The sequence below is a fragment of the Cavia porcellus genome, unplaced genomic scaffold (genome assembly GCF_034190915.1).
Source record: "Cavia porcellus strain 051 isolate PalLab524CR breed Dunkin Hartley unplaced genomic scaffold, mCavPor4.1 scaffold_1, whole genome shotgun sequence".
In the NCBI taxonomy this organism is placed as follows: Eukaryota; Metazoa; Chordata; class Mammalia; order Rodentia; family Caviidae; genus Cavia; species Cavia porcellus.
Window position 1 is genome coordinate 74,756,697 of NW_026947484.1, and position 22,940 is coordinate 74,779,636.

Genomic DNA, 22,940 nt, shown 5'->3' on the forward strand with positions numbered 1-22,940 from the left:
AAGACATTGTCTCAAAAAAAGTTAAAAAAAAAAAGCAAAAACTTACCCGAGAAATTAAATGTAAATTGCATTTATAGAAACATCCGTAGCAACTGATGTGAAATTCTTTAACATTCGTTGAGCCTTTGGTTGAACTTGATCAGCTTTAAAATACCGATTACATCTGCTTACATTTTAAAAAAAGCTAGCTAGTGTACTAATGGTAAATCTTTCACGTGGTAATACCACTTGGAAACTTATCCTAAGTAGTAGCACAAAAATACCAGTGTCTGAGTACAAGGCTTTGTTGTTTTCTTTGTTTTCCATAATTCTTTTAAAATAGCAAAAAGTTAGAAGCAACCTAAATATATATTTGTAAGGACAAAGGATATTAAATTATATCCTGTAGATATATCTTGGATATTAAAGTATATTTACAGCTACTGAATGAAAACCACTTGAGCATTTAAAATATTTATTACAAAGATTATTTAAAATCCATAGGGAAATTCTTAAAACATAATGAGAGTGAGATATAAAATTATGCAAAAAAAATGCAAAAATATGGAGTAATATAAAATGGATAGGATAATGATTCAATAAATAATCTTTTCTTTGCATCTCAGTTACACTGTGTGTTTTGGCTTGTGTGCGTGTGTGTGTAATGAGCAGTTCTTGACTACTGTTTGATAACTGCTATCTAGACATACAACTTTTTGAAATGAGATAGCCAAGAAAAACACTTTTGCTGTTACTCAGATAGTTGAACAAAGTTCCATTGTTGACTTAAGAGAAATTCTTATTATGTATTTATTTTGAGATTATGAGAATACATTCTTCATTATCACTTGTGACATTTATGACAGTTTAATATTATACTGCATTGGTTTGGAGTTTTAATTTTCTTTTTTAAATTTTAATTCTTGGGAATTGACATTTTATTATGGAGTTGTATTAGAAATCATGAAGAATATTTGAATAGGAGGATAATGTAATGCTTTTCAAATTTTTTCTTTTATAGGAAAGAATTGATCCTCTCTGGTACCTTAAATCCAATTAAAGACTTACATCTGGGAAAACTGGCCTTAACAAAGTTTCCAAAGAGTCCAGAAACGTGGATTCACAGGTGTGGTTAATTTACAGCCTAGTATGTTTAGAATTCAGGATGGCTGGAGGAAGGAACAGCAAGTGAAGCTGGGTCTTTGTGCTGGTTCACAGCATCAATTTTGGAAGTTCAATACCTACATTTAAATCTAGGGCTTTCACTTTTGTTCATGATCAGTTAACCCCTCCAAGTTCTCAGTTTTCTTGTTCGTAAAGTGGAAGTAATAACTATACCTGTCTTGTAACTCAGTATGCATGAGATGATACAGGTAAACACTACCACAATGTCTGGCCCATACTAAACTCAATAAACATTAGCTGCTATTAACTGTCTCTGCAGTTGTGGAGATTGCATTTAGATGCTCAACATCATATTGAGCATTTTGGGCTTTTAAATGCATCAGGTTGTGTTTCTGGTGATGGTTGTGGTCATTAAAATAAAATTACAAAGGAAGCTAGGGGCAGCTGAGGTGAATGGCGTATGGGCTGAGCTAAAGTTACCAAGACCATAAATGTCAGCATTTTTAAAAACATAAGGCATCCAGAAGGCAAATAGGGTCTCTGTATCCTGGCTGTCTGAAAGTATCTTCCTCTTGGACCGCGTGTTACCACTTTTATTTGACTAAAACAGAAGGGTGTCAGCTTGCTAATCAGTATTAGTGGAGAAGTTACTCTGAAGAAGTCGCTTTTCATTAAGCCATTCTGACTATTCTTTAGTCCTGGGCATTTTGAGGATCTTATGCCAGTATGAAGTATTTGAACTGTAATTGTGTCTTTGCCTACTATTGCAGGGCAGCCCCTTCCAGACCATCATCAGCTTATTTACTAGCAAGTGGATAGTCACCCTCCAGACTTTGTATGGAGTCTAGAAAGGGTGGTGTCAGGGGTGGAAGCTATTAAGTATATGTTCATCAATTGTCTGTAATTCTTAAATAAAGCAGTATTTTCTTGTTAAATAAAAACTTCCATTATTTAAAAAGAAATTAATTTTCTTACTCAATTTTATCTTACTTTTGGGTTGAAAATTTTTAGTCTAAAAGAATGCTTTCATAAAATATTTGAAACAAAAGATACTAAGTAGTTGTAGGTACCTTTTTAGTACTTTTTAATGCTTTAGTGCTTTTTAATGCTAATGCAATCTTAAATAGACAAAAATCTGTGGATAAAGATATTTTAAAACCTCCTTGATGGTTTAGCTAATTGTATTTGTTTCCTTCTAGATTTTATGATATAATATGGAAATTTTGCTTAATGAAAGTTGTCAAAATGCAGTTTCTTATTCGCAAACACACATAGAGTGAGGCAGGCACACTTCTGTGAAGACATGAACCACGACTTTGCTTCAAATGCTTACTGGCCACGTTTGTGTTTGTGTGGGAAAGATGGCTGCAATTGTGTTTGTCACCTGATGCTACATTTGCAAGCAAAAACCAAATTTTGCCAAATGTTTCTGTTTGCAAACAAAACCAATCATGACCTGAGGTACAAAGGTAATAGTCTGTCTCTGCCACCACTGCCACAGAAACCCAAGGCCAGTTGCCGTTACATTTTCTGGCCAAGTGAAGTTTGGAAGTCCTCATTTTATAACTGATGCCATTCTCTTTCTGACAGATTTTAAAGTTACAGAAAAGTTTCCCTTTCCTATTTGTCCCCTCCACCCTTCATTCATGCTGCTAAATTTATTTCCAAAAACAAGACTACCAATCTCTCCTTACCTCCCCAAGACCTGAGCTTCTAGGTAGGTCTTTCTTTCACATGGTCTGTGTATGGCAATTAAATTGAGAACAAAGAGAGCTGATAGTTTGTCTCTTTGATTTATGCTCTTTTCCACATGCTACCTTAACAGGCGATGGGTGCTACAACAGCTAATGCAGGAAGCTTCTTTGCCTCCCTTTGTAACCAAAGGAAACCTGGGAACAATTCCTGCAGAGAGGACACAGCGACTGATACAGGAAGAGATGGAGGTCTGTGGTGAAGCAGCAGGGAGATACCCAAGCAACTACAATGCCTGGTCCCATCGCATCTGGGTCTTGCAGCACCTGGCTAAGCTGGATGCCAAGGTAGGGCTATCATGATGCAGTCTCGGTGCACACTGCTAGTGTGCTGTGCCAGTCTGCTGGGCGTAGTTCAGAGAAGTTTTAAGAAGTAAAGTAGAGGAAGTGATGGTCCAGCAGCTCGAGGGGATCCTGACGCAGATACCTCCAGAGAAACCCTGGTAGTTACAGAGAGTTTCCGTCCTCATTAGTGCACTTGTGGGCACTGCTGAGGCCGGTACATTGGTATACAAAGACAGATTAAGCCAATAGGGAAAGATTGAGCACAACTCATTTTGCTCTGAAACAGGAGGAGATTACTGAGCCTCTTCTAATTGAAATTATTTCTCGGTAGCCTCTGGCTGTGTGATTCGGGATGCTGTGTCTGTTGGCTGTCCTTTCTCAGTGCCCTGATCTGGTAGGCAGGGAGGGGAGCAGGGCACAGATCTCACCCAGGTGTTTCCACATGAAGCAGATGCTATAAATTTTCCCAGGGAGGCCTAAGTCTTGTTCCACGTGAACTAAATCAGAGTAAGGGTGGGATTTGGAGGTCAGTATTCTCCACGGGTTCAGGGTTATTTGGATGCATGCTCAGGCTAGGAACTGTTGAACTAGTCTTTGTAATTTAGAAATGAGAAGGTGGAGGTTCCCAGAGAAATTTAATGGCTTCAACTTAGCCCTTTTGTTGTTCACCAGGATGAGAGCCAGGTATCCCGTGTGTGCCTTTTTATACATTAAAGTATGGCGATGTTTTCTCTTATAATATTTAATGCCATAAGAATTCTAAGATACTTTTTAAAAAGCTTCATAGGCTTGGAATAATTTTAAAAGGCCAAATTGAAGGTCGAAGTGCTCCAAGCAGGGTTTTCAGATTCATGGGGACGCTTTCTGTGGTTTTAGAGTACCACTTCCTTTCTACAGCTCCCTTCTCAGGCTCCTTTCCCCTGTTTTCTAGCCAGAAATTCTTCCATGGAAAATAGAGAAATTTTTACTTGGAGTAAAGATTTTTTACTTTTACAAGAATAGCCCTTTTCCTTAGAGTTAACATGGGTATGGGCTTCAAGAGGGAAGGCCACATAATGAAGAGCAAAAAGCAAAGCGTAAGAATCACATCAGCTGAGTTCAGGTTCTGCCCCTATAAACTGTAGAAAGTAGAGCTTCAGTGTTTTCGTTTTTAAAGTAAGGACTTTGCTGAGAAGCAGTAGAGTATGGACAGAAAGTACTAGGCATCTCCAAGAAGATCACTACATTTTAGTTCCTTTGTCTCGCCCCCCGTAAATAGGAAGTTTAGATGAAGTTGGCTGCCAGTTTTCTTGAACAAGTCAGTGCAGCTTATTTGTGAAAAAGTACCAGAACTGCTTTTCCCAGCCGCTTGTCCTGTGTGTTAGGCATAGCAGTAAAGACAAGGAGTTTGCTGTCAATAAATTAAACTGGGATGCTGACCATCAGTCACAAGGCAGCATGACACTTCAAGGAGCTGAGGAAGCTCATGGTACATACCATGGACACACAGAAATGACTCTTCATTTACCTACAGTGCATTGGAAACGTTTGTCTCAGTCTGGAGAAGTAAGTACAAGTTGCCTGGGAAAAGGGAGTGCTTTAGAACTGGTTGTCTCAGCTCCACAACTTCATAGTGAAGAGGTAGGGATGGGGGGCGGGATCAAAGGAAGACCAGAGTCCAGGTGGGCTGAGAGGTCTTTGTAAACTTTCCTCCCATGATACAGACCTTTCCATGTGGTTTGCCCGTAAAATCAGGAGCAAGGGCGCAAGGGAAGTTGTTGGTTACTTGAGACCGTTTGATGTTCAAGATGACAGCTCATCAATCAGGAAGGTGCTGGCTTGACTGCTTGGGCCTACTCCTGGGCTCACATGTTATCAGCCTTCCTTGACCTGCCCTTGCTGAGCGCGGGGACTTGCCATTCTCCTGTCACTACCACTACTGCAGCATCTTCTGTTTTCAGTAAAGAATGCTTAATTTTCAAAATTCCTTGCTGCTGCTATAAGCCAATGATGGTGAACCTCTTCGAGCTTTCAGTGATAAGAAATAGCCCACTGTGGCAGGTTCACCGTCACTGCAATAAGCCATTGGGTCCAACTGGGAGAACACGTCTGCTATGCTTAGCGTACTTGAAGAAGTAATTCCACAAGTACCAGTAGTCTAGAACAGCTTAAAAATAACAAGGAAAATGAACTGGCATTTTTTTACTTAAAGATTGAAAATGAGTTTTTAAAGTTTAGTATCCACTGTTGGTAAAGGTATGACAATAAACATTGTAATAACTGTTACAGTCTTACTACAAGGCAACTTGGCAGCATTTTATACACTTAGAAGTCTGCTTCCAAGAGTTTGTCCAAGAGAAGTAATGGTAGAGACAGTGTGACATAATGATGCCACAAACCTAAATTGCTTCCTAGCTTTGCTACCAGTTTTTCTGTGTAGCCTGGAGAAAGTTACCTGGCCTCTTTAACTTTTGGCCTCTTCCTTTATCAAACAGTGATGATGAAAATCTCTCCCTCATCCAGGCATGCACCATAATGAGAAAGAGCCATGTAAAGTGACTAACACAGTGCTCAATAAACCTTGGCTGTTAGGTTTAATAAAATATGAAGGTTTAATGTCTCAGAGCAGGTTTATAATAGTAGGTGTATAAAACTAGAAAGACCCTCCAGCAGTGAGAGATTAGTTCACATTTTAATATATCACAAAGTGTAGAATCTTGTGATGCTACTAAAAAATTGTACTTTAGGTTATTAAAAATTCACAATAGGCTAAGGTTATAAACTTAAGTGGGGTAAACTTCATAATTTTAACATTTATTAGCATTGAATGAGACAGCAAATAGTGCTTTGCACAAAATAAATGCACAATATATATTTGTACATACAAATAAAGTGTTACAAATATTTTCTTTTTAATCAGGAAAAAAGTTTAGAAAATAAACAATGGTTAGTAGTACTGTGGGGTGGAATTAATTTTTTTATTTTACATTTTGTTGTGATGTGTATATGTTTAAAATAAATACATATTTAAGCTGTGTGTGATGGCAGTCATAGGTAATCCCAGCCCAGAATTCTATCACTGAGACTAAGGCAGGAAAAATAATAATTTGAGGCCAGCTGAACTATAACAGAGAGTGCAGTCCACCTGGACTACATAGTAACAAGATCCTGTATCAAGTAACCAAAGTAAATAAACATATATTTAAGTAAATTTTAAAATAATATTTGTTTTGAGGGAAGAGTAAGAGAAAAGACTCATAGCCAAGCTGATTTGTTATTAGTGGGCAGTTAAAAGGTGATATAATTTGCCACCCAAAGAAACACATAAGTTCATTTCTTCAGAAAATATATACAGATGGCTAACAGGAACATGGAAAAACTTTCAGCATCATTAACCAATAGAGAAGTGAATATCAGAAACATAGTGAGATACTGCTTCACTTCAGCTAGAATGGTAAACAGTATCAAGTGGAGATCTGGAGAAATCGGGGACCTTGTTTGTAGTTTGTAAGGCTATACAATATTGCAGTCGTTATGAAAAGCAATTTCATATTTCCTCAAAAAATTAAATATAGAATTAGTATATATAAAAATACACATAGTGACAACCAGTGTATTCTTGAAAAACTTAGCATATTCCTAGAAATTGCTCAAAGGAGCTGAAAACATGTTCATGCCAAAACTTGTATGAGAATGTTTATAGCCAAATTACTCATAATAGTTAAAAGGTGGTGACATCTAAAATGTTCATCATCTGTGAAAAAGAAACCAAAATGTGATACCTATGGCCATAGAGTAGAATACCGGCCATGGTAAGGAGCTGAAATGCTGACTTTACAGGTGAGTGAACCTCAAAACAACATGCTGGTGGAAGGCAGCCACTCTGGAAAGGCCCCATACCGTAGGAGTCCACTTATCTAATTTGTTCAGAAAGACAAAGCAGATTTACTGAGTGCCAGCAGTTGGGGAGAGGGATGCAAGTGATGTCTAAGAAGAATGAGTGTTAGTTTCCTTGGTTTGATTTGATTTTTGGTGAAGAGCTGGTGAAAATGTCTTACGTTAGTTAGCAGTGGTATCTGTGTTAGCTCTGCGAGTGTATTAAAAACCTCTGACTTATTTCTCACCTTCAGAAATTCACAAGGATAAAGTTTGCAACATAGCTAAGAAATTGTTGAAAAAGATGAAAACAGTATGCCATTAGATATTTAAATGTTTAAGACAGGGCAATTAAAACTATAGTACTGTTTCAAAAATAGACTTAGTAAAGGAAAACAATAGAAAGCCTAGAAACAAATCTCATTATATAATACCTATAGACTTCATTAGTGATAATATGAAAAAATACCTTTGTTCAGTTGGTGATGCTGGCAAGAACTGACTGGCTTACATGTGAATGTCTTTTTTGTTTTGTTTTGTTTTTGTCAAGGGGGTGAAGGCCTTGTGCTAGGCAAGCACTCTACCCTGAGCCATACCTACAGCCTTGATTGGCTTTTCAGAAAATGATTCAATTACATTTTTAATCTCTTATTATATATAGAATAAAACTGTACTCTTAGTGGATTAAAAACCTATATGAAGAATAAGGGGATTAAAAACCTATCTGAAGAATAAAGAGACCTGGAGGATATTAGGCTGGATGAAATAAGCCAGCCAAATACTGAGAATCTCACGTGTATCTGGAACAAATCATGGAGTGCTACTTGCAGGGGTGAGGGTGGCGTGAGCCGTGAGTTACTAGGCAAAGGGTATAAAGTTTCAGTTAGGGTGAAAAGGCTTGTAACTGTTGTACAGCAAAGTGACTGTAATTAAGAATGTATTATACACTTAAAATTTGCTAAGAAGGTAGGTTTTAAATGCTTTTACCTCTAAAAACAGTGATACAAAGTAAGATGATGGCTCTTAGGTTGATTGTGATCATCATTTCACATTGTACACATAAAAATCATTAGATTGTGAACCATGTATCTGTATAGTTTTGTTTTACCTCAGTAAACATGGAAAAAATTAAAATCAATTTCAGTAATATGTTCATATAAATACTTAAAGTATATGTGGCAAATGGAGGCTTAATTTCTATAAGTATCTTACAAACTTTTAAGACAAGTAATGACTTGCAAATAGATTAGACAAATTATGGAACTGGGCAAGAATGGAACTTCTTAAGAAAACAGGAAAACTAATGAATTTAGATTAAAATAAACATAATTTTTTACTTATCAAAGTAATGAAGTATTGCTAAAAATAGGCATTAACTTGTACTTCCAATAGAAATACAACTTATACAGTCTTACTAGAGGCATTTTGATAATATATTTCCAGAACCTTATAGTATTGTTCTCTTTATTCCAGCAAATATATATCTAGAAATTTCTCTTGAATGCAATCTTGTATGCACAAAGATTATATAAGACTAGAAACAAATAGGGGAATAAATTGTACTTACCTTTAGGATAAAACACTATGCAAGATATATAATGTTTAATGCCATAAAAATTTGCTCTTAATTTAAGTGAAACAAAATCCAAGTGTTTCAAATCTGTTATAAATAAACCCTTTGTATATGCGTGCATAGAAAAAAGCCTGAGGTATTGGTTATATACCAAATTGTTAAGAGTAAGGGTCTGTGGCTGAGGATAAGGAGTGATTTTTGTTTGCTTTTTTATGTTCTTCTGTCACTGGAATTTTCTATAATGATCATTTTTATCACTTTTATGAGTAGAAGAAAAATCAAATATTTTTAAAAGTAAAGCTGGTGGGGCTGGGGATTTAGCTCAGCGGCATAAGCGCCTGCCTTGCAAGCAGGCAGTCATGAGTTCGATCCCTGGTACCAATAAAAAGGAAAAAGGAAAAAGAACAAAAAAAAAAAAAAAGTGAAGCTGGTAATATGTATTTTTGTTATTCATTTTAAACCTGTTATTCCTCTATTTCATAGTCCTGCTTTTGTAGTTTTCTTATTTACTCATTTTTTTTCTTATATATAAGTTGGAAAGAATACAAATATTTAAGGTGTATGATATGAAGACATTCATTTTTTAGTACCTAAACCTTTAAGTTGTATCTTTAGATAATGTGTTTTAAGATGACTTAAAAGTAATTACTGTCATTTCACCATTGCCTTTATCTGTGTACTTCAGTGTTCTTGTAGGAAAATGTCTTGAAAGTCCCTTCTTCTTTTTTTTTTTTTTTTTTGTCTTTTTCGTTTTTTATTGGTACCAGGGATCAAACTCAGGATCGCACACTGGCAAGGCAGGTGCTTATGCCGCTGAGGTAAATCCCCAGCCCGAAAGTTTCTTCTTTAATAATTCATCTTTATATATCTTAAGATGATAGATTTTTTTTTCTTAAAAAGACAGTTTGTTAAAAAATTAAATAGGTTTTGTCAAAAATCTTTCATATATGCTATTTTTGCCTCAAAATTGGACAAAATAAGTTCCATTTTTCTATGTAGAGTTATCTTGTTAGACATAAAGGTTTTTCATGTAGTATAAGTTTATTTTAAATAGTCTTTTGTAGTTTTTAAATAGTCTTTCAAACCAGGTTGAGAAGCCATACCATAAGTAAAAAGCTGCCTTATTATACCCTAAATGCCCTGTAAACAAATTCTTCAAAAGTGTAATAACTTTGAATTTAATTTGTTTTTCAAGCAGATGTTTATTTGATGCTGTTTTTTTTGTTTGTTTGTTTTTGGTACCAGGGATAGACCTCACGACCTCATGCTTGCTAGGCAGGTGCTCATGCAACTGAGCTAAAACGCTAGCCCTTTGATGCTATTTTTGCTCACCTTTTAAAATCCATTTTCTCAGAGAATTTATTGCCTTGGAATAAATTTACATATAAATGTCTACATATAAATTTATTAGAACTTAAAAGAAATATTTAAAAACACTCCAATGATAAAACTTGAATATTCTGATTCGAAGTAATCCTTCTGCATTGTATTTATCACCTCCTTCATTAAATTGTTTATTCACTCAGTCATAAAACATGTATGTGTCCACTCTGATGCTAGTGGGTATAGGGGCATGAAATCAACTAGGAATGAATAAATATTTGTAGCATTAGAAAAGGAAAGAGAGAGAGAGAGAGAGAGAGAGAGAGAGAGAGAGAGGAAGGAAGGAAGGAAGGAAGGAAGAAAGGAAACCTGCAGAATTTAATGGTAAGGAAGACCTGTGTAGAAAATTCTTTTGTGTATATAGTGGATCGCACGCGGGCTATGAAACTTTAGAAGAGTGTAAGTTTTCATGTAGCAGAGAAAGGACTGTGACAAGTGCGAAGGGATCTTGGTACAGAAGAGGGTATTTGCCTGAGACCTTAACACAAATGTGTGAAGCCATCACTGTCATTGTACTCTCTGTATATTCACAGCTGTGTGTCTCTTTTCTTTAGCTGGTCAGAAAGTGTTTCTGGCAGAATGTAGTCAGCTCTTGATAATACCTTTCATTGATCAGCACTCATTTTTGTTTGCTGCTTGTCCAAAACAGTACCAAAAATTTTATTTTTTCGTAAGTGGAGCTTTTCTTTAGTTTGCAGGATTGGTAATATAAAGTCTTGAACAATTTACTGCTTATTTTTATCTATTTTTTTAAAAACATCATTTATGGGGAGATTAGAGCAAGTAGTGAAAGTCACAAACCCTGGAAAAATCCTGTTATTCATGCATCATAGTGTTTAGCTAAACTCTTAGAGTTAAATAGTAAATGAAACAGTGTGGTTCCTCCACTCCTGGCATTTGTAGTAAAGAACAAATAATGATACTGAGTCTGTTAAGCAGGCAGTGTGTATTCATACCAGTTAGATACATGCATACTAAAGGGAAGAGGAAAGTTTATGTCAAGGTAACTTTTTATTTTCTCTTCTAGGTTAGTATTGTAAATGAGCACTGCCATGTTTATCATTATTTTAGCATTTGGCTTTTCTCAGTGTCAATCAAAAAGTGTAGTCAAGATCAAGGGAAAAAATGTCAAGTCTTTAATTCTGTAGTTTAAAAAGAAATCACCACCATTACTTTATAAGGGAGAAGAGACACTAGCATGTATTAAGCTTCTAAATGACAGTGCTGTGCTTGACATTGTATACAAAACACTCAGGGGAATAATTATCAGAAAGAAAACAAAAACAAGAAATAAATCAAAGAGAAATCACAGGGTGTTGATGGAGAAAGAAAAACCTTTGGAAATTCTTCTTCTTACCTCCACTTTTTCTTCCTCAAGATTCTTCTTGCTGAGCTATCTTCTACTAAACATTGGGCATCCATGCACGTTTCAGACCACAGTGGATTTCACTACCGCCAGTTTTTGTTAAAATCTTTGATTAGCCAAACTGTGATAGATGATCCTGTATCGGAGCAGAACCCTTTGAGGAGTGAGTCAGCCCTGATTCTTCCAAAAGATGAAGAAGCAACAGCTTCAGCAGAGGAACCAAGGATAAATCTTTCTCATCTTCTAGAAAAGGAAGTGGAATTCAGCACTGATCTTATTGATTCCTACCCAGGACATGAGACCCTGTGGTGTCATAGGTAAGAGAAGGGACAAGGGCATTTCCTCCATGAACCTTTGCATGTCTTTATGAGAGGTGCAGATGCTGCTGTATTGACTTCTGCCCTTTTTTTGATCATCTGGGTGTGGCACTGTGACTGAGAAAGGGTTTGTGTTCCCATATCATCATCATCATCATTGTCATAATCAATACGAAGCCCCTCATGCAGGTCCTTCTTGTGGCTTAGGCTAGTGGTATCCAACCTCAATTCTGTAGCAGAATAACCTGTGTTATTTCCAAAATTAAACAGAAACAAAGGTTTTTGGGCTTTCTCTTTGTATATCTTGGAATTAAGTGCTATGATCTGTTTTTGTTTTGTTTGTTAAGGGAAAAAGTTTTATAAGTAATTTTGTTGTATAGTCAGTATTGAGGTTATTAATTACAGTCTGAGTATATAGTAAGGTAAAGTATTGATTTGTTTATTATTTGTTTAGGAATGATTTGGTCTTGAGAGTAATTAGGCTTTTTTAGAAAATTTTAAGTGTTAGGGATTTTGTTTTGTACAGGAAAAGACTGATTTTGAGTACATTTGACAGTAATGTAAATTTCGTGTCAGAATAAGCTCAGATATGTGGACACCTTACTTCAATTATTTTGGGTGTTTTTCTATTTGGAGGGATCTCCATCTTCATAAATACAGATTCTGCTTCAGGCTATAGAATAAAGTTAGCAAATAAAAGGCATGTTCTGGGTAAGAAGTAAGCATTTCAAAATGTGTGTATTTAGGTTTTTGAAAACCCTCCCTCCCCCCAGCTTTTTTATAGGTTATTTGTGGAGATTTGGTCAGCCTTATTTCCATGCTAAATATATTCAGAAGTTGGAAGTCGCCTTCCCCTTTTTGGCATCTTCATAAATAGGGAATTCTCCCTTTCTCTTAAAACCAAGACTCTCCTAATGTGGATTTTCATACAGAAGGTAGATCGTATTAGAAAACATGTTAAAAGATACAGTTCCTGTTTTTCCCACTTAGGAGAGCAATTTACCTGCTCTTGGAATCACCTGGAACTATTTGCTAAAAATGAACACCTCTGTGTCTAATCTATAAAACTTTAATTCAAGGGTTGAAACTGGTTTGGTGTTAAAAAATCTTTGTTGCTGTTTTGTGTTTTGGTATTTTAATAGCAAGACTTGTTACAATTGGAGCGAAAGAGGGAAAAAAGTTGGGTTGACCTATCTGTTTTAAAAGCTAATTTTCTACTGTATTCGAGAATTTATCTGTCCATTACATTTTACCCTTTATAAAATGGTACATTATACATTTCTTCTTTACTCCAGCATATGCAGGGAGGAAGTGAATGGAATTGTCTTTCAGGGACTTAGAACTGATAATATGAATGATGGGCTGTAACTTAGAACCTATGCGATTCATCATATTACATATAGTAGATCCCTGCCCCCAAATTCAAGTTTAGAGGTTAGACACAGGGTCTTCACTTTTTACAGTTCCAGGTGATTCTGAAGGCAGGAGAATTGCTTTCCTCCACAGGAAAAGAGGAATTGTATCTTTTTAACATGCTTTCTTCAGAGTCTGGCACATTTTAAGACTAGTAGTGGTTTTAGAAGGAAATTCTGTTGATTTCTGGATAGGAAAGCCAACAGCAGCAGCTACATTATTGTAACTTTCAAAAGGATTGGATAAAGACCATAAACTAAACCCGTAGAGAAACCTTGTAATCCCTGTAGTTGTTGGATCACTTGTCTTTTAAGACAGCAGTGCAGTAAGTTTTTGTTTTATCTGTATGATAACTTAAGGGCTGCTAGGCTAAGAGCTGTTTCTGCTTGGGTATCATAGTTGCTAGGGAGTAGCTGTGCTGGATGGTTTGTACCAACCCAGCAAACACCTGCTGAAAAGCCGTCTGCCAGGCCAGTAAGCTGGTGCAGAAGCCTTTGTCCAGACACCCCAAGTTTCATCTCAACTGTTTTCCTTCCTTCCCCTGAGATCTGGGGTGGTGATATGGGTAGCAGACTCACGCTGTGCACTTTAAAATTCCCGACTTCTTCCTCCCGGAAGTTTGACTCTTCTGACTTGACTTTGTGTGTTCTCTCCCTGCCCCCTTCACAGGCGGCATATTTTCTATCTCCAGCATTACTTCAGCAGCAGGCTTCCTCACAGCACAAAGCAGGTGTCACCTGCAGACAGTCCTGGGGAAACACGAAATGACTTGCACCTCATCCCTGGGGGCGCCCATCTGTCTCAAGCCATGGAAGTGGATGGACTAAATGACTGTAGCAAGCAAGGCTATTCCCAGGAAACCAAACGCCTGAAGCGGACCCCAGCTGCAGACTCCGTGGGCCTAGAAATGGAGCACAGGTTTATTGATCAAGTGTTATCCACCTGCCGGAATGTAGAACAAGCGAGGTACGCCAACGCATACAGGAAATGGCTGGTCACTTTGAGTCAATGAAAGAAGTGGATTAATCCTGCAAGGGTCCCTTTTAGTGCAATATTGCTTTCCTGCCCCATGGCATAGTTGCATGAACTTTGCTGTTAAGCTGCCTATGTTCCTCTCCTTTAAGATAAAGATCCTTAGAAAATCTTTTATTTATTTTAAGAATTGGCATTCCTTTGGGGATAGAATAATTATATAATTTCTTCCTGCGAATAATCTTATTTTTTTTTTCTTTTTTACTCCTCATCCTTTATATCTGTGGGGCTTCTCATCTGGTTCACAAGTACCTCTGCCCACTTCAGTTCAGTTGCTACATATGCAAATTTTAAATTTAGAATTTATATTGTGTTTCAGCTGAAGAACATTAATACAAATGCAAAAGGACTTGATCTTACTATTGTTATAAAAATCAAATGACTAGATTAATGGATATAGAGAAATATAAACCAATTCTGTATCTCTAGTATGTTCTATTCTAGTTACAGACTAAGACAGCCAAAGTCAAAAGTATTGGAACTTATATCAAAAACTGCCTCCAATGTAATCCATTTTTTTTTAAATGGTTACTTTAAAGGAGGGAGGTATGTAATTGCAGTACTGGAAAATTAATTTTATCACTGTTTTTAGTAGATTGTTTTTACCTCATATTTGGTATATGCCAAAACAGTTGTGTCAGCCCTTATAAATTTGTTTTTAAATCCCAGAATGCATTTTTAGTTATTACTGCCTTTTTCCTTCCATAATCACTCATATAAAGAGAAAAGTATATATAGAAACATATAGAGAAATGTAATAGTAAAAAAGTTTCCTTAAAAATTTAAGTCATTGTGGTTATACTGGATAAACTACAAAATTTTTATCAAGTCCTAATAAACAGTTTGTTGGCAAAAACTAGGGGGAAAGAACAATTTTAGAGATTAGTTCTTTGATTTTAAAAATGAAACAAAACACTTTGAAGCTTAATTTTGTCAGGGATGCCATACCAAAGTGTCCACATTATAGCTATATTCTATCTTTTAGATAACAAGGGCTCAGTTTTTCAGGTGGGCAACATAGGAGTGAAAGAAAGGTCAGGTACGATATCTGTGTTATTATGTTCCCTTCCTTATAAATGGTCTGTCTTTTCTATCCACATACCTTTTTTTTTATTTTGCCAATCTCTTCCATGTTTTTGTCACTTCCACATCTGAATATTTTCTTTCTTCTGTCTTAACTTCAGGGATCCCTACTGAAACTGTCAGCCTCCTCTAATGAGTTTCATACATGTACGCATACACACATGCAAAGCAGATTGGAGTAAGCGCTGCCTCTCTAAAAGTTCCTGCCAGGATGAAAGCTGCCTCTTGTCCTACGTGTGTGTAAAAGGTGAACCATATAGTAGTGAGTGTGACCGCCAGCATTCCCCGTTTTCCTGGTCTGTGGGATGGGAAGAAGGAAGCAGGGAAAGGCAGGCCTTACTCATCTCATTCTTATGGAAAGTCTGGACTTGTTAGGGGTGCTACTTTGAAGGAAAAGAAGTCTGTCTTTTATTTCAGCATCACGGTTTTTGAATGGCAGACTGTTGAAATGAGTGGCACACTTAAGAACACCAGAAAAATGACCTAGCCTAGTTCCAATAGACAGATGTTAGTCTTCTTTCTTAGAGCAAGAAATACTTGTTATAAACTGAGAAAATAATGGCCATTATGAATGTAATTCCGTGGCCCCATTGTACAAAGCGTATTATGAATCAAATACCTCAAGATCTATGTAGACCTGTGGATAAAATCATTAGATGTACGTTTTTCAGCTGCTGTGGGAGTTGGGTAGAAACTGCACAGAGACGACACGGGAGGTTCCATCCATTCCAGTAAAACATGTTGCCGCGTTCTGGCCTTGTTCAGTATCCCAAATGACAGGGCTTCTTATACTTTAATTTGAGTACCTGTAAGGATATGATTGTAGATAATATTATATGAACATTAGCTAAACTGTTATAGTTCTCCATGCCTTTTTATACCTTTCGTTCAGTAGTTCTCAGTATCTTGCCCATCTCTCATAGTCTGCCTTCGTATCTTCTGTGGCTCTGCCCACCACTTTCTGAAGCCATGGAGTCCTTTAGTATATCTTGGTCTCTTTGTCTTCCTAAAAAAGTTTTAAGTAGGGAGTGAAAAATATAAATATCCAAAGGATACTGTTAGTATGTGACTTTTGTGTGCCACTTTATTTCTCAAATATGCATTTCTTGAGTGTTCGTTCCTTCTCACGAAAACTTACAATTGCCCTATATGACTGTGGTTTTCTTCCTAAGTGCTTGACATGTAAACTAACTTAATAATGTATCTTTGACTAGATGAGTTCATGCAGTAAAAAGCATATATCTATTTTCAGGGGCTTGTTAGTCTTACTTTTCAGAAAATGTGTAGTTGTTAAAAGATGGACACACATTTGGTCAGATTTCACTGGACGAATATCAGGTCATCATACCATCCTGTGGGTCCTGAATACTACTGACAAGTAAAACGTAATGAGATCTGCAACTGTGGCCACTGAAACACCTGCTCTATCTTCTTTTTTTTTTCCCCAGCATATCTATGTTGGTAATAAATCGTTTCCATATTCTACCATGAGCCTGGCACACTGTGTGGAGTTACTAAGTATTTATTGATCACTGATTAACTATCTGAAGAAAGGAAAGATTAGCCATGAGTGATAGGTAGATGATGATGGAGAAAAATGAATGGGTTGTGGTAAAGGATGTCTTCTAGCTTCCTGATGTTTACGGAGGTCTATCACATGCCAAATAAGTTCATTCAGGTTTGTTTTCTTCATCTTATTATCTTGTTTTAACTTGTTAAATCCCAGCCAACAAATGTATATCTGGACTTATCAGTTGAACTTCAGTGTTTATTAAAAGCTTATAGAGCAGATGAAACCCACTTGTATCAAGAATACTGCTTTCTCATCACTTACAATGGTGGGAACCACTTTGGGCAGAAAGCAAATAAATTCTTTGATTGTAGTGACTTAGCTTGAAGCATTGTATGCTGCTTTTTTTTCTCTCCAACTTGAACTGTGGACCTTTTAGATACTTCTAAACCTGAGTAGTTTTTTAAGATTAAAGATTTGATACATAGTAATATGTCCCTTAGAAATTCTGAGCCCAGATTCCAATCATGTTTCTTATTTCTATGGGATGGTTCTAATTTAAGTTAAAGGCTTCAATCTTTTTGCAATGCTTGAAGCAGGGATTGTACCCTGATTCATTAATTATTAATAGGGACTGATGTATACAGATTATCTTTGGAAGCTACTTCTGTCTTCAAATAAGGCCTCGTGTGACTTCAGTGGTAGAGACAAACGTTTTGAAGCTTTTATGGAAAGCATGTATGGTAAGCATTGTGTAATTTAGATGTACTCAGATACCAGTTGATGCTTAGTGTGTGTGTGTGTGTGTGTGTGTGTGTGTGTGTGTGTGTATGTGTGTATAAAGAGAACTTGTATATTGCTACAAATCGTCAGTCTTAGAATTTTCCTTTATATAGCACAAAGTGGTATCTTACAATGGGCTAACTGCAATTTAAAACTGGAATTACCAGTTGCTGTGTAACATTTGCTACCCTGGTACCTTTGAATTATGGAAGATGCTAACATTTTAGTTGTAAAAGGAAGTAACAGAATTTTTTTTCTTTTTTTTTCAAAAAGACCTTTTAAATTTATTGTTACTTTGTTACTAGAAAATTATATTTTAATACTTTCAGGTATTTATAGTATGCTAAGAAATTTGAATAACTAGGCCTTTTGCCTTTTGAATGCATTTTTCAAATAGACCCACAAACTATAGCACTTTTTGTGCTATCACAGCTCTGTGCTCTGTAACAAACTCCTGTATATTAGAGACCTTTGTAAAGGCACTGAAAAATTTAAACAGGTTCAGTGTCATTAAGGCCGTGAGCAAGAAAATAAGCCCCAAGAATTTTACTTCTGTCACACAGTGTCTTTCAGAAAATAGCTTATACATACTGTGTTAATTTGAGTGCCTTTCTTACTTTTGGGAGAAGCAAGATTATATTACATCAAAGTTAATGTTTAAGTAGAAATCAGAGTATGAAAGTTTTCTCAAATATCTGATTATGGCTGATTATTTACTTATCCCCATAGCTAGGCATGGTCCATGGGGTATTATATGACACACTGATTGAAGAAGGTAGGACCCTAATGCATTCTATTTAATTAGTTAACATTTGTGGGCACTGTGTCAAGTAGTTCTTTTCCTCTGACAACTAACATGTTGGGGTTAGAAACATCACATTAGAGGGTGATGACACGCACATGACATGCACAACTCCATGCAGCCTGAGCCTGTGCAGCATGTGTTCAAAAGAAAACTGGCCCCTGCCTCCCAATAAACCTCAGATGGCTGTCCTAGGTGAGTCCTTTGCCTTACTTTAAGGATCTTCCTTTCTTTCCAGATTCAGCATGATATAGGATAGTCAAGGAGTGGGGGTGTCTTTGTTGTTTTTTTTTTTAGGTATCAGAAAAAAACACTGAGATAGAATTCTAAATGCATCATTTTATATATTTGTGTATGAGGGAGAGGGATGAGAATTTCATATTTCACAACTACAAATAGTTCCATGTTGTAATTTCATAAAAATATAGTTAAGATTCCAAAGTGCTTTACAGAAATTCCTTCAGCACGTATTCCTAAAGGGCAGTGATATACCGTGTTCATAGTGAAGACAGAAAACCAGTGTAGCCATTGGGCCTCTGGTGTTGGAGGAGAAACCTCAGGCTCCCAATTGTAACTTCTCTACTCTTACCGGGCCATGGTAACACTATACAACCAAACTCTTTGCTAAAGTACATATATATGGCAGTAGTTTAGTCTGCTGGTCAAACATTGTGCTTCCAAGAATATTAGCTGTAGAGCATGTGTGCTTTATGGACAATAACAGGATCCACAAAGCTAACCCTGACGTTTCTTTTATTGGCCTGTTGTTATTCCTCAGGGTGTAAAAGATGTAGTCAATTTAGAACAAAATTTTATATTTAGTGACAAAAAGAGAAGCAAAAATATGTTAACTGTATTACTAGCTCTTAGCATTTTAATATGTATAGTATTTTTTATAAACCACTACCAGCAGAGTCGCTAGTAGATGCTCTATGACTGCCTCATGTTCACCTTGCTGCTTTAGGCCCTGTGGCTCTTCTGGGAACATTATCTTACATGTGTCTTCCATGGGATTGTTTCAGCATTATATTTCCATGCTGGGAGGTGGGCAAGGTCGTATCTGTTTATTTGACGTCCTTCTCAATTTTCAGCCATCCCACTGAGGAAAATGATCACTGTTTGTCTTCAGTTTGACCCCTGTTTGACCACCATTTTGCTTCCTAGACTTCTGCTTCCCTGAGAGTTCTGTGTGCAAGTCTGGTACGTGTTGAACACATTGCATAAATGCCTTGTGTGGTGCAGGGTCAAGTAGAACAGATAAAAACTAGAGCAGGAAACTAGCTGTGTCTCATTATCTGTATTCTTATGGTATCTCCAAGAGAGATGCTCCCATTTTACGTGAAATACACAGTCAGATTCAGATATACATGATAAGGACACACAATTTTAAAACATTGCAAGTGAAATGTAAATGCCTCTAAGGTAGCTAAATTAAAGTGTCTACACACACATAACACATTTTGAGCTTCAGTTCATCTGATGATTTTTACAAAGAACTTTACCCAAAGAAATTTTATTTTTGCATTTTAGCGTTCGTAGGTCAATTTTCTTTACTAGGTCAGCCCCCTCCAGCAAAGTTGGGAGTATAACGGAGGTACCGGTTTGCCCTGATTAGACAGTTGTACAGCATAAACTGCATGGTAAGTCTTTAGTGGTTCACACATCATATAGTCTAGTTTTTCTTCCATAACTTCAGGGAATCAACCTTAATTTTATGTCTGCCAGTCACTTTCCTTAAAGTACTATGCAGCATACATTAGATTGTTTATGTTTGTAATGTGACTACATAATACATTTGATTATCTTTTGTGTCATAAGGATTTATGATTTCATATGTCCAAATGTTGACTCAGACAACATTCTATCAGAGATGCTTATACTGGGGCTGAGGATTTAGCTCAGCAGAATAGGCGCCTGCCCGGCAAGTGCGAGGTTGTGAGTTGGATCTCCAGTACCAATAAAAAAAAGAAAAGAAATACTCATATGTTGTCCTTCCTTATCAAAGTAATTCATTCAAAGCAGGTATTTTTTTCTCACTTGTTAAGAATGAATATAGACTGAGTACAATCATGGTAGGTGCTCAGTAGATAATTGATTATTGATCAGTGAGCTTGTAGCAGTTTCAGAGACCATTGTCATCTTGTCACTGAGAAATATATTGTAGAGTAATATATGTGTGCAACTGAAAAATCCTTTCACTTGACATGAATTATTAGAGTTTTTAGAATAGAGTTAGTAACATGTAATTAAAGCATTGTTAATATACATGGTTTGAAAATAGGAGATGTGAAAAATTGTAAGTTATTGTATCTTCCTGTGTGAGACACATTAATAAATGTGATGAAATGAATGTCTTAAACAGGCAGCTGAACTCTTAAGAAAAACCTGTAGTCTTCTGCAGTTTCTGTACTGGTATGCCCGTACCATGTAGTTTAGATTATTTTTATTTCTCCTAAATCCTACTTGCTTCCCAGTGTCATGGTAATGGTAAAATACAAAGGTATGTTAACTAACTGCCTACTGACTTACTTTCCCAGGGCATCTTTGACATGAGGAAGAAGTTTTTACGAATAACACAGTACTGTAGTTTCATTATCTGTTCATTTGTGACTTTCAGAGCTATTGTGTCGGTATAACTAACATAAAAAGATTAAGCAGTTTTTGAAAACATTCCTACCTGAGCTGTGAGGAACCAATGGTATATTATGAGTGTAATTAGACACTGGCTGAGTAGGGAGGCTCTTGATGCATGGCTGATGTTGGCTTTTGACTGAAGTGATCACTGTGAGTATTGCATCTTGACATATCATGTTCTAGGAGAATAATGAGTTGTGTGCTAGATTAACTGAGTATTTTTCAGTTGGCAGGAAAAAAAAAAAGGACAAAGTATTATATATAGGCCAAGTATTTATATACTCCAAAAGCTTAGAAAGGGGGAGGGGAGAAAAAGCAAAAACCAATAATGATATTTTTAATAGCCTCTAAATTTTTTTTAATTGGTAATGGGGATCAAACTCACGACCGCCTGCTTGCAAGGCAGGTGTTTATGCCGCTGAGCTAAATCCCCAGCCCCAACTTCTAAATTTTTTTAATCCAAGTTTCTTGGACAAGTAGTTGCTTAGTTCAATAGTAAGGGACTTTTAAGGGAAAGGTCATAAATTGGAGTTTTAAGATTGTCTTGTAATTTTTGAGTTTTAAGATTGTCTTGTAGTTTTTCTTCATATAGACTGGCTACATGTATAATCTAATGCAGGTCAGATCCAAGATACAAAGATTAGTTTACCTAGCCTATTTTATCAATGATATTAGTTGTTTTCACTAATTGCACTGCTGCATTTCTGAAATTTGTTTTCCCCCAGTATAGTAGCAGTCTGCATTGAAGTTCTTTCATAGTGGTTGGTATTTTCCAAGGATTATGTATTTTGTAAAATCTTAAAATTGCTGAGGAACCAGCAGAATAAATTTTTCGGTAAGTTTTATGCAAAGTGTACTCAGCAGTGTTCTGGGGGGTAATACCCCAGAGTGCCTAAATGATGGCAAATTCTGAGGCCAGTATAATGATTATATATTATCCATACCTGTACTATTCAATAGAAATATAATGTGAACCAAAAGTAATTTTTAATCTTTTAGCTAAAATAAGAAAGGTGAAATTTATTTCAATGTGTAATCAATATGAAACCTTATTAATTGGATATCCTACCTTCCTTGTCTCCATATGTAAGATGTAGTGTATATTGTGCAGCCCCAGCTCATCTCAATTCTGACTGGCCACACTTCCAGTACTCCACAGCTGTGTGGCTGGGGGCTGCTATGTTGGACAGTGCCGATTGTAGAGAGTACAATGAATGTCTCTGTTTCAAATTTGGAAGTGATAGGCATGAGATTTTGGCATTTTAAAAAGTGAGTGTTTAGGAAAGCATTTAGTAGAATTACCACTTGTTTTCCTTCATCTTAAAGTTACTCTAGAAATAGAATCAACCCATTCTAGTTTGCCAAACATACTTTTAAGGTGGAATAATTCCATGCTGTGTAAAATACCGTGAAATACTGATTATAACAACACATTCATAACACAGTTTTCAGTTGTATTCATTAAATTCTGTCTTGTTTCTTCAAAATAATAGTTTAACTTGCATGTTAATTGTGTATCTGTACCTTCTTTATTTTTGTATTCTTACAATGTGTATTAACCAGCAGCCCTAGGATTCTAAACTTTCTATGCAGTTGTCTTCCAGTACTCACTGGTATACTTATTATATGATGATAAATGGCAGAGAAATAGAAGAACCATTCTTTTCTCCATTAGATTTATTTTTAACACGTGACCATGTACCAAGCCAGCTATAAGTTACTGTGTTTGTGTAAGTAGAAAGAAATGTTTGTCTTATCTTTACTAAATGTCTTCAATTTTTAAGTAAACTTTTCATCTCCTAAATTGAGTGTTACGTGTGATTTTATTTTTATTTATGGTGGTACTTTGTTCCAATATGCCAAACACTCTGGTTGAATTGCTTTGATAGTGATACAGGGAGTGGTGAGGAATCCTGTTGTTTAAGTGAAACCAATACTATAACTTGTCTATATGTGAAAAAGAATAAATGTCACTTGTGTCTAGGGCAAGCAAGAAATATCAGAAGCAAATTAGAGACATTGCCATAATTGTCTTTAAATCACAGCAAG

General features: G+C 36.3%; 1 protein-coding gene across 1 annotated transcript in view; it reads left to right on the forward strand.

The window, feature by feature from the left end:
* Ptar1 (protein prenyltransferase alpha subunit repeat containing 1) overlaps positions 1-22,695 on the forward strand; it is a 47,218-nt gene extending 24,523 nt beyond the window's left edge. Inside the window, exons 4-7 of the mRNA XM_063250096.1 lie at positions 1,001-1,105; positions 2,930-3,143; positions 11,330-11,634; positions 13,717-22,695. Coding sequence (XP_063106166.1) covers positions 1,001-1,105; positions 2,930-3,143; positions 11,330-11,634; positions 13,717-14,059 — 967 coding nt within the window. The 3' untranslated portion in view covers positions 14,060-22,695. The remainder of the gene's footprint in view (positions 1-1,000; positions 1,106-2,929; positions 3,144-11,329; positions 11,635-13,716) is intronic.
* Positions 22,696-22,940: the final 245 nt, after the last annotated feature.